General features: G+C 39.7%; 1 protein-coding gene across 10 annotated transcripts in view; it reads right to left on the bottom strand.

The window, feature by feature from the left end:
- The window catches only part of DLG2 (discs large MAGUK scaffold protein 2), a 2,053,927-nt gene that overhangs the window by 1,586,922 nt on the left and 453,678 nt on the right, over positions 1-13,327 (bottom strand). For all 10 annotated transcript variants that reach the window (XM_080687299.1, XM_080687274.1, XM_080687295.1 and 7 more), the window contains one exon: positions 3,667-3,741. In XM_080687299.1, coding sequence (XP_080543425.1) covers positions 3,667-3,741 — 75 coding nt within the window. The remainder of the gene's footprint in view (positions 1-3,666; positions 3,742-13,327) is intronic.

Genomic DNA, 13,327 nt, shown 5'->3' with positions numbered 1-13,327 from the left:
AGAAATCAACTGAACTCAAAAAATGCACAAAGATAACAATGTAAGTATGTATTTATCTTACCTAATAATAGACAAACATGTAAATTAACCGTACCTCCGCTACGCCCACAGCCAATCAGAATGAGTATGCAAATGAGAAGGCCAAAGATGGCGGCTGCACAGCTGCTCCAGCTGCAGAGTAGCCTGGCGGGGCAGGACACTTGCTATGAGAGAGAGGGCGGGGCGAAGGGATCTACAGGAGCGGAGTGCTACAGCGAAGACAAGACTGCAGATTCTGGAGTCTGCAGCGAAGACAAAGACAGCAGATTCTGGCCTGAGTCTGCAGCAAAGATGAAGAAGGCAGACTCTGGCTGGAACGAAGGCCTGGGTCCCGGGTGCTGGAGGAAAACCGGTGCTGGAAGCCAAGGGAAGGAAGGCCTATTGCCCGAATCGTGCAACGGGCCTCTAGTTGATTTATAACCTGCTTCAGTCCATGGAAAATTTGAGACAGACAAGACCTTCTCTTAACCACATGAGGCTAAGATATTCTTTATTTCCTGAGAGAAGAAAAAATTGACTCAATACCACAACTAATTTATATATCATGTTACTTTTTGTTGCATAAATATGCTTATGCTAACTATGTAGTTACCTATACATAATTTTCATTCTATTATGTGGGTTAAGTCATTATTAAATTATTCTTTTATTGTTTTCATGTACCTAAGCATTGTATATAATCAGATATTTGGAAAAAATACACTGTTATAAATTATCAAAATCCCAGTGTTCGCAGTGTTTTTTCTGCCTGGGACAACTACTCATTACATTAGCTCTAGTGGGCATTCCATAAGTGTTGCTGACTATGGATATTAGATAAGGGTTTTTTCTTTTCTCTTTGGTTGCCAATAAATCAAAGAATATTAAACTCCCTCGAAGAAACAAAATAAAACAAAACCTGGATAAAAACAGCAACAAAAGTAACTTATTGATTATCAGCAGGTTATTGTGACCTTTTTACTAAACCAAAGAGAGACTTGAGTAAACAAAACCTCAGAAGGGTGGAAATAAGGCAGTTCCAGAGATCTCAACAACGAGGGTCACAGAATTTTCCCACACTGTGATTCAATACAAATGACTTCCAATTTGGTATCTCTCTAGTATAAATTTCAAATTCCCAGGAGAAACAATCCAACTGGCCCAGCTGAGATCAGTCAGTCTACCCCTGGAGCAGTCAGTCAAGGCCAGAGGCAGATTCATAACCTAAACATGGCCACTGGGAGCCTTGCCTGTGGATCGGGATTACTCACAGAGAAAGCACAATCATTATGGTTGTGTAACTCTTCCAGAATGCATCTGCCCCATTGGAGATGTAATTATTAAAGAAAATGGCAAAGGAAAACTATGCAGCCAGCAGCTCCCAATTCTAGAGCAGAAACAAGAAAAAAACACCTACTTCCTAATAGTCTCACCTGACCACACAACTGAGCATCAGACATGAATGTCGGCATTTCGGACTTGTGATCTTCAGCAAGGGTCTTAAATGTAGGCATCTGTTTAGTCCTTAATGTCCCACAAGAGGGAGAACTAACCTGGGACTCCCAGATCCTAAAGGATCCAACTCCAATGTAATATGAAGAATTATTTTTAATAATTCAAAAGACAGAATTCTAACAATGGGTAGGCTTGTAATAAGATTAGACAAAGTAACTGAAGTGCCAAATTTCTTTTATTTGGAGTGGAAATTATCACTGCAGCCACGAAGCAGATATTCTTACTGGTATGACACCTGGATATGTTTGATAAAATGGTAACACTCTCTTATTTATCTTTGCTGCTTCAGCAACTGGCATAGTACCTTATTCAGCTGAAGTGAATTACTAAATGTACCTAGTTTGAAAAAAAATTTCCTCAAAATACATATTCAATGGGACACAGTGAAGAACAAAGTATGAAAGGACCCTTGAAGGTGAGAAATGGAAACCACCCATTTAAAAAGGTAAAATAGCGTAATTATTCCTCTTCACCAAGAAATAAACTACTAAAATATAGTAAAAAGGTAATCAACAGATTGAAGATTCAGTCATTGAACCTACACTGACAGAGCTCCTATTATGTACAAGGAACGTAGGTATAATAGGGCCCTGACGAGCACATGGTCTCCTTAGAGAAACAGACATATAAATCAGTACTTGTGAGATAATATCAGAGATATAGTGAACAGAGTAATTGATGAAGAAATAGAATTATTAACACTCGTCCTTTCTCTGGCATCAGCAGAGTCCCTAAGCATACACTCCCCTCTGACCATCTGCTCACAAAAGTATGACTTTTTTTTCTCTCCAAGTCTCCAGCAAGTTTGGGCTGCCTCCACACTGCAGGAATGCCTCTAAAATTTGACATCATCATCTCTCCTTCTTTAAAGGTAATCCCACCTTTTCTTTGTTCCACAGATCCCAGTATAAAGTAGGCACCCCAGCCCTGCTGCCCCTATGGCCACACTAGGCTAGTCCACCGCACCTTTGAACATCTTATACCTCAAAAATAGATGAGGATATTTAAGAAGTCCCACATATCACATCACATTGCCTGTGAGGTGAAGCAAATGAGGGGAATGCCCAAAAAGTAACTTTCTAACTTCTTATCCCCATCACACAAAAATTATTTCATGACAGGCAAACTGTCGGTGACAGTACAAGCAGTTCCCAAATGATCAATTGTCATTTCTATCAGGCACCGTACATATAAGAGAATATAATACAAATCAGCCACTTTCTTCACTAACTTATGAGCACAGTGTAGTAGGAGGAGTTCATGAAGGAGAATTAGGGGTTCTGGGATCCATTCCCAGCTTTGTAAATGAATCACTGTTCTTATTTCCTTTGCTTTTAAATCTCTCACTTGTAACACAGAAATAATGACATAATACCTGTTTGTTTCTAAAGCACTTGAAAAATCTTTGCTGGAAGAGTTCAAACAAAGTCAGAGACTATTATTATACCAGGAGGACTTGAAAATTGTCAGTCCATGTACTCATCGCTATTAAACAGTCAACACAACAATGACAAAAGAGAAAGCATCCTTATCCTAAGGCATCTAAAATCAAGTATTACTGAATATGCAGCTATTGAGAAAAATATACATGCAAATATATTCATTTTAATGACTCTCCAAGTCTAAATCATTGATAACCCAGTTAGATAAATTCTTTGCAAGTTATCCCAACTCCAAAAAAATGCATAGACTCTGTAATCAAAGGTATTTCTTTCTTATAATGCAGAGATTTCTGAAAAGACACTCTCCTTTCAAAGGGTTTACTCTATTCTAGAATTTCAGAGAATATTCTAACCCAGTGGTCGGCAAACTGCAGCTCGCAAGCCACATGCGGCTTGTGAGCCGTGGTTTGCCGCTCTGTTGACTAATGACTTTGACGACCACTGGACTAGACTCTCGAGTCCATTAATTACAGGCTGTTGCTGTTCCTTGTGATTAAGCCCCTATCCCAGTGGTCGGCAAACTCATTAGTCAACAGAGAGCGGCAAACCGCGGCTCGCAAGCCGCATGTGGCTCACGAGCCACAGTTTGCCGACCACTGTTCTAGCCCATTCCACTAAGGTTATATCAAAATATATAAATAATTCTTTTTCTATCTGGCCAGTCTTGGAATAATCAGATAATCAAACTTACGGTACAGTGGTGGACAGGCATCCAAGCAGGAGCTTCCACTGAACAATTCTGGGCTGGGCATTTGCCTTGGTTTTGCTGCAGATAAAGAAAAAGATGTTATGATCTATGTATTATATGCTGCAATATATATTAGCTAATATGTCTATTATCAATGTGTTCATCACTGTATTTACAAGTACAGGAGAAAGCTTTGAGGATGTCTGTGGTGCAGTGCTGGATAAAACTAGATGCATAATTTCTACTCTTATCAAGGCATAAGAAATTATCCTTTGCTTTTTAAAATTTTTATTTATTGATTTCAGAGATGGGGAAGGGAGAGAGAGAAGGAGGGAGAGAGAGACAGAGAGAGAGAGAGAGATTTCTTGCTCCAGCCATCCAAGTACTCACTAATTGATCTTTATGAGCCCTGAACAGGGATCAAACCTGCAACCTTACTATATTAGTACGTTGCTCTAACCAACTGACCTACCTGGCCAGCGCCTATCCTTTGCTTATTGTATTCCTCTAAGGACTAGGTTTTTGACACAAGCTTCCTCAGCAGCTTGCCTCTCAGGCCTTACAGGGACACATCTAAGAACCCTCCTAACCCAGAGGCAGAACTGGTCTCCACTCTCCTCCAGACTCCCAGACGATAAGAGTGATACATGCTGGACACCTGTGAGATAACAAGTCAAAGTATAGAAAGGCTTGTTCACTTGACTCCCCTGTTAGACTGTGAGCTAGTAGTGATGATTTTCTCTAGGGCAGTAGTCGGCAAACTCATTAGTCCACAGAGCCAAATATCAACAGTACAACGATTGAAATTTCTTTTGAGAGCCAAATTTTTAAAACTTAAACTTCTTCTAATGCCACTTCTTCAAAATAGACTCGCCCAGGCCATGGTATTTTGTGGAAGAGCCACACTCAAGGGGCCAAAGAGCTGCATGTAGCTCGCGAACCGCGGTTTGCCGACCACTGCTCTAGGGCATTTCACAGAACCCCAGAATGCAGAGTTGTATAGGATAGATCTTACAGGCCTTTCTTGTTTCATAAGAAATGGAGGTACAAAGAAATGAAACAAGGAACATAGAGGTTTGACATTCTAAGCCATTTGCCAGGCATTTCTTTTTACATAAGAATTTCATCTCTAGCTAACCTATTCTTTTATTGTAACTCCTATAAATTTACTCTAATTGGCCTTTTAGAAAGAATGAAGTGCTTCCTTTTAACCAGCAATACTGCTCCCTCCCTGGAACTTATTAGTACTAAATAACTTATTAGTACTAAAAGGGGAGAAGGTGATTCTAGTAAAATACCTTCTTTATCTTTATTTTTTTATTTAATTCTTTATTGTTTAAAGTATTACATATGTCTCCTATTTCTCCCATTGACCTCTCCCAGGCTGTTACCAACCTCCCACACCCTCAGCACATGCCCTCACCCGCTGTCTGTGTCCATGGGTTCTGCTTATATGAATGTATAGTCCTTTGGTTTATCTCTTACCCACCCCTCTCCCCTGCCTTCCCTCTGAGGTTGGACAGTCTGTTCAATGCTTCTATATCTGTGGATCTATTTTTGTTCATCAGTTTATATTTTTCTTTATATTCCACAAATGAGTGAGATCATGTGATATTTATCTTTCTCCAACCAGCTTATTTCACTTAGCATAATGTTCTTCAGGTCCATCCATGCTGTTGCAAATGGTAAGAACTTCTTCATTTTTACAGCAGCGTAGTATTCCATTGTGTAGATGTAACCACAGTTTTCTAATCCAATCATCTGCTGATGGGCACTTACGCTGTTTCCAAATCTTAGCTATTGTAAATTGTGCTGCTATGAACATAAGGGTACATATATCCTTTCTGATTGGTGTCTCTGATTTCTTGGGATATATTCCTAGAAGTGGGATTACTGGGTCAAATGGGAGTTGCATTTTTAATTTTTTGAGGAAACTCCATACTGTTCTCCACAGTGGCTGCACCAGTCTGCATTTCCACCAGCAGTGCACGAGGGTTCCTTTTTCTCCACATTCTCGCTAGCACTTGTCATTTGTTGATTTGTTGATGATAGCCATTCTGACAGGTGTGAGATGGTACCTCATTGTTGTTTTAATTTGCATCTCTCAGATGATTAGTGACTTTGAGCATCTATATATATAAAAGCCTAAGTGACTGGACAACCGGCCAGTAGCTATGATGCACACTGACCACAAGGAGGCAGATGCTCAATGCAGGAGCTGCCCCCTGGTGGTCAGTGTGCTCCCACAGTGGAAGCACCGCTCAGCTGACCAACAGGCGCTAGACTCCCGGCTCACAGCTGGCAAGCGCAGCTGCAGCAGTATGAGCCTCTCCCACCTCCGTACCAAGCGGCAGCAGTAGCACACACAGCAGGGCCCAGAATGAGTGGGAGCAGCACTGCAACCAGCCCAGGCGCGGGCTCCTCCCCGGAGCACTACTACATCCCCATGGCTTGCAGGCATTGGGCTGAAACTAGCAGTCCCACATCCCCCATGGGGTCCCAGGTTACGAGAGGGCGCAGGCCAGGCTGAAGGACAACAAATCATGCACTGGGCCTCTAGTGTTTCCATGTGTCTCTTGGCCTTCTGTATGTCCTCTTTTGAAAGGTGTCTATTTAGTTCCTTTGCCAACATTTTTATTGGATTATCTTCCTTTTATTAAGTTGTATGAGTTCCCTATAAATTTTGGAGATTAAACCCTTATCAGATATAACATTGGCAAATATGTTCTCCCATGCAGTGGGCTCTCTTTTTTTGTTGATGGTTTCCTTTTGCTGTGCAGGTTTATATTTTGATGTAGTCCCACTTGTTTATTTTCTCCTTAGTTTCTATTGTCCCAGGAGCTGTATCAGTAAAGATATTGCTATGACATATGTCTGACATATGTCTGATTCTTCTAAGATTTTTATGATTTCCCATTTTATGTTTAAGTCCTTTATCCATTTGGAGTTTATTTTTGTGTATTGTAGAAGTTGGTGGTCTAGTTTCACTTTTTTGCATGTATCTGTCCAATTTTCCCAACACCATTTATTGAAGAGACTATGGACATACTAATAATGGTTGATAATAATGAAAACCACAGCTGTGATTTATTGAGCTACTAAATATGACACAGATTGTATTGGACCCATTCATTACATTATCACTAGTTGCTACAACAAATATGGTTATAAGTATTATTATGCCTGTTTATAGGAGAGAAAACTGAGGTTGAGAGAGGGTAAGCAACTTGCCTAAAAGTTACCCTATAAAAAGGACCATGGCTGGAATTGTGGCAAGAACAAGGCTGCCCCTGCTGCCCATGCATGCCCCTTCTATAAGAAGCCACCTCTGGCATTTTTTATTTTGTATCTGTTTAACTGGGTTTAAGACATGTCATCAACTAATATGATTACATCATATCAATGAGCCTAACACTTATGAATTAACTAGAATACAATATTTAATTCAGTATTTGTGCTAAGAATTCTCTTTTTATGATTTATAAGCTTTTTAGAGTAACCTTTATTTAGCTGATCTATTATTAAGGCATCTCTAAACTCTGAAGTGCTGTTTGAGTGAATATTGACAAAGTTACCATAAAAAATACACTTAGGTCTTCAATCTCTAAGCTCAGTTTTCTTGTGTAAATCAAATTCTGACATTCAGTTCCAACAGGGTGGGTGAGGTGCATTGGACTGGTGTCGGATGACCAGTTTCAAGCTGAGCTCAAGCATGTGCTTGCTGCCATGAAATGCTCTGGGCCTCGGTAATCACATCTGTAAAATAGTGTGTGCCACCTAATTCACAGGAAGGCTATTAGGTGACAGACACAGATTCACCTCAGATCACTATCATGATTTGCAAGAATTACACGAATCAGAATGCACAAAGTCACAGGACAATTTTATTTTCCCTTTCTGACACTTAAGTCCTATAAATAAATATAATTTACATGTCAGGTTAAGCCTTTTGAATTTGAAATTATTAAATTTTGATTTATTATCACCTCTAAATATGAACATTTATACCAAGCAATGTTAATAGTAAAAAATGTCTCCTTTGCCCTGGCCAGATGGCTCAGTTGGTTGGAGTGTCATCCCATACACCAAAAGGTTGCAGATTCAATTCCTGGTCAGGGCACATACTTAGGTTTCAGGTTTGATCATCACTTTGGGCATGTAAGGTAGGAGCCTATCAATGTTTCTCACATCAGTGTTTCTCTCTCTCTTCCTTCCTCACTCTAGAAAAGTCCATGCAAACACATCCTCAGGAGAGGATTAAAAAAGAATTGCCCAGCTGGTATGGCTCAGTGGTTGAGCATCGACCTATGAACCAGAAGGTCTTGGTCTGACTCCCGGTCAAGGCACATGCCTAGATTGGAGGCTTAATCCCTATTGGGGGGGGGGGGGGCATGCAGGAGGCAGCTGATCAGTGATTCTCTCTCACCACTGATGCTTCTCTCTCTCTCTCCCCATCCCTCTTCCTTGCTGAAATATATATAAAAGAATGTCTTCTTTGTAATAATCAATACTTGTTATTTTTAGTAGTAGTAATAATAAGCTTGTTTTATATCTACATAGTGGATATCTTTATGGAGCACATAGTAAAGAGGCAAAATTCAATAAATAAGTGAGCTGTGCTTGGTGGAGGAATATAAATGCTCACAAAATGTGATGGGGCCATTAATAGAAGTGTTTGGACGTCTATGAATGCATAGCATGGAGTAAAGAAATGTGAAAATCTGTGTGAATCTCTCTCGTGCTCCATTACTACCTGAGTTTGGGATACTAAGGCCTTCCCAAGAGTGTTTAATCAAGCAGATTAACAATATGATTACACAGGGGCACACACTTAAAAAGGCCTATTGAAGACAGACGCTATGTGGACATAACTTATTTTTTAATCCATAGTGTGTGACTAGAAAAAAAAAAAGATTGGAATAAAGTGAAAGTCTTGGATTTTAGTAGTGTTCCCAATAATCTGTTGGTGAAATGTTGGGAAAGTTACTTTAACACTTTCTCGCATGTGTAAAATGAGAGGTTTTTATTAGATCCACAATACAATGTGGGGAGAGGAGGTGTCAAATATACTCATAGACTTTTCAAAAACTTCATATCCTAGCCCCCCAAGAATTTAATCTGTTTCCTCCCCCAAAGGGTGTTCCCTCCAGTTGAGGACACTCTCAAATCTACTTTCAGTTAATTCTTAAGCCAAAAATCTAGAGGCAACCATAGAATTCCCTTAAGTCCCAGCCCAGCTCTCCGCGCAACAATTTAATATAGAGAAGTTAGTGACAAATTCTACTAAAAACAGAGTTTTCCCTTCTTCATCTTTCTCATCCATGTACCCTGAATATCTTTAACTATAGATTGTTGATACATAAGTAATGTGGTTAGGATTCAGGGATATGAAATGATAACTTAGAAAAATACGTTCTTTTAAGAGCCAAAACTACTGGTGGATTTTCGTCTATTAAAAAAATATATGCTGTTTAGACAGGTTGATTTCTCCAAGTCTCTATCTTCCTTGGTTGTCTTATTATAATTTTAACATCTTGACATATTTTATTCCAAAACATCCTAAGCAAATGTGCCAAATATGCTAGACAATTACACCACAGATTGATTATATATTTATGTAACTATGAAAAAGTTGAACAATAATAAACACTTGACGAAGAAAACTCCAAAGATTTTCTTCTCAACCCATCCTATTCCATCCCCAGAAAAAAATGGGAATTTGTTTTTCAGGGTCCTATATCTGTTAAAGTGCTTTAGAGTTTAAAAAATACCTATATAGACATTTGGTCACTGATTCTGAGAACAAGTTTGTATATGACAGGTAATTGATTCATCCAAATAAAATTTTGACCTAAATGTTTCATTCAAAATAACACGTTCTTCTAAAAGAGAGAGTTGAGAGGTTCTATTGTTCTGTTCAAAATAAAATGATTCTAATAATCATAGGGATTTTTTTCTGGGTTGATAAGTGTTGCATAATAATAACATATGCATATTCAATCATTTATTTATCCATTCATTCATTTATCAAACATGTCTTACAGAGAGGGCAGTATGCTAGGTATATATAGATATATAAAATTTAGAGATTTAAATAATGATACTCTCAAAGAGCTCCCAATCATTTTTTTAAGGTATTCTCTCTTTTTTTAAAATATATTTCTTTTATTGATTTCAGATAGGAAGGGAGAGGGAGAGAGAGATAGAAATATCAATGATGAGAGAGAATCATTGATTGGTTGCCTTCTGCACAACCCCCACTGGGGATGGAGCCTACAACCTGGGCATGTGCCCTTGGCCAGAATCAAATCTGGGACTCCTCAGTCCCAAGGCCGACGCTCTATCCACTGAGCCAAACCAACTAGGGCTCCCAATCTTTTAAGAGGTACAATACAACATGTCACATTTAAAACAGGATTAAACACTAGGACCATTCATTCATTTCATTGGTCAACAATGAAATGAACTTAGTATATGCCAGCTATGATATTTAGGGATAAAGATAAATCAAGACTCAGTCTCTGTCTAAAAATTCTTTTTTAGTTTAAGGAAAAAGACAAGCTAACAAACATGCAATTATAAAGCAATCCTATATAATAAAAGCCTAATATGCTAAGTGTCCAGTCATCCGTTCAACCAGTCAAAGCATAATATGCTAATGATATGCTAAGGCCACTCAACCACTCACTATGACATGCACTCACCACCAGGAAGCAGATGCTCTGACTGGTAGGCTAATTTGCTGCTGGGGTCCAGCCGATAGGGACTGAGCAAGATGGGCTGGACACACCCTGGAGCCCTCCCGTGGTCCCTCCTTGGCTGGCCAACCTCCCGCATCCCTCCCCGGCCCTGATCATGTACTGGTGGGGTCCCTCGGCCTGGCCTGTGCCCTCTCACAATCTGGGACCCCTCGGGGGATGTTGGAGAGCTGGTTTTGGCCCGATCCCATAGGCCAGGCCGAGGGACCCCATTGGTGCACGAACTCCTGCACTGGGCATCTGGTGTATAAATAAAATGACATGAGCAGATCAAAGAGATCCATCTTACCTATTTGGGGGTCAGGAGTAAGGGTCCTGAAAAATTATGGTAAGGAATACAGGCCAAAGGCAAGAATGTTGAACTCTCGCTGGCTAAATCAGGAAGGGCTTTGTAGAGGAGACACTTCAGTTTTCCAGAAAAGCTTTTAGGAGGGGAAAGGATGAGTAGAGGGCCATCCAGACTAACAGTGCACCATGCACCATCTGATAGTGCTAAATCAAGGTATTCTTGGACTTGGTCAAGCAACCCGTCAGTTCTGCGCCTTGGAAATCTAGGATTGAGGGGGGAAATGATTCTATGCTCCACAAAAAGCTGAGTTCAGCCTTCCCCCTCATTTACCTGTACTTCGCAGTACATGGACAGGAACAAGTGCAGGGTATGGAACAAATGAATCCTACCAGGGAGAGGACCTGGAGGGATCCAGATGTGGTGCTACAAAAAACACAAGAGGCTTTTCTGAGTTTAGTCTTTGGAAAAGCACTTAAGGTGTCTTTCTCATCTTTTCTGAAACTCTCAGGTGTTTGACAGTTGAAGACACAGAGGTCAAAAAAGTTAAAACTTTATGCTCAAAGGTTAAAAATGAGTGGCTTTTGCTTGGCTGAACTAAAATGACACACAATAATGTGTGTGAAAATGGACTGTGAACTGTAAAGTCCTTTGTAAATGTAATAATTATACTTAAAAAGATTAACAATATTTATGACTTAACTCTTATTAATAAAAATTATTAGAAAATACATTTTCTAACTTCTAATCCAAAATATATTCAATATAGTGAGTTAGGAGAATTTTCAAAAAATTTGGAAAACATAATTCCCAGGATGCCTCCAGATCATCGATTGCTTAGATATATATATTAGATATATGATGTGTATATACCTAGACATGTAATGTGTGTATATGTACACATATATATATGTTTGTGCATACGTGAGTGTATAAATAAATTTATTTGGGAAAATAAAGGTTTTTTTTTTTTTTAATATATTTTATTGATTTTTTACAGAGAGAGAGAGGGACAGAGAGTCAGAAACATCGATGAGAGACATCGATCAGCTGCCTCCTGCACGCCCCCCACTGGGGATGTGCCCGCAACCCAGGTACATGCCCTTGACCGGAATCGAACCCGGGACCCTTCAGTCCGCAGGCCGACGCTCCATCCACTGAGCCAAACCGGCTAGGGCAGGAAAATAAAGGTTTTTATACAATTTATTCCTTAACTGTCATAAAGATGTGTAATTTCAGAGTAAGTTGTTAAAGACAAGGTAGAAATCAAATTTTGCCAGTTAAAAAAGTAAAATATAGGTAGAAATATATGCACACGACAGTACACTGTAAGCCCTATCCAAGACGTCAAGATATGATAAAAATAAGACTCCAAAGGAGGTATTATAATTTTCAAAGGAAAGTACCAAGAACCTCTTTCAGGTCCCTGAACCCTTGTCTATAATGAGCGCATGCAAGGCACGTTGGGTGGTTGGAGATTTATAAAGGGAAGGGACTTCTTTGGAGAGGGGAGAAGGGAGGGTCTCACTTTTCACCTAAGAGTAGTGAAAAAGGCTTCAACAGGCACACATCTAGAGTGTGATAAATCTGCCTTGGATTTGGGAAGCCATTGCACTGGGTTCTGACTCCCACCTGAAACGTGTAGTGGAAAACTGGTTGTTACCAATTATCTCAGGAGAGGTGGCTTCATGTGAGCCAGTCTGCACTTTCAGAGTTTGTCAAGGCAAAAGCAGAATCCTGAAGCCATAGTTATGCCTACAAAGACAACCCTCTGTGTGGCCGTAGACCGTTGTAAAACCTGGGTTGGAAGAAATGCATCATTGGATTATAGGAGATTTAATCAGAGGTGCCTAGAAAAGGAAACTCCCTAACAGGTGCCCTTGGGAGAAAGACTCTGGAGTCAGACTGCCTGGGTTAGCATCCCACATCCACCATTTATTTCCCTGCGAGGTGACCTTGGGCAAACTGCTTACCCTCTCTTTGCCTCAGTTATGAAGATTAAAAAAAAATTAATACAAATAAAACACTTAGAAATATTTCTGTACATAATCAACACTATGTAAGTGTCAGCTATTTGGGAGGAGGGGTTGTTATTGTTATTATTGTTATTATTATATCAGGCTCAGAGAGCAAAAAATATAACAATCCCAGTCTAATAAGAACTTTCTGCTCTCCACTTTATACTTCTGTCTCATGTTCCAATAACCAGCTAGCAAATGAGAAAGAAGAAAAGAAAGCCTACAGCATCCCCTTCCCCAAAGCAGATGTCATATTTGAATATCACATAGTAGGGAAAAGTGAGTCATCTGGAAAAGTGTTCAGACTTTTGATTAATATTTGGTACCAAATATTTGGACATTTGAGCTGCTTCCAAATCTTGGCTATTGTAATTACACAATGGAATACTACCCTGCCACAAAAAGGAAGAAAATTATACCCTTTGCGACAGCATGGATGGACCTGGAGAACATTATGCTAAGTGAAATAAGCCAGTCAGATAAAGACAAGTACCATATGATTTCATTCATCTGTGGAATGTAATGAACAAATTGAACTACCAAGCAAAATAGAGACAGACTCATAGATAGAGAGCAGGCAGACAGCTCTGGTAGGGGGCGGA

The sequence above is a fragment of the Plecotus auritus genome, assembly GCF_963455305.1.
Source record: "Plecotus auritus genome assembly, chromosome: 9".
NCBI classification, from domain to species: domain Eukaryota; kingdom Metazoa; phylum Chordata; class Mammalia; order Chiroptera; family Vespertilionidae; genus Plecotus; species Plecotus auritus.
This window is presented reverse-complemented; position numbering and strand designations above follow the sequence as displayed.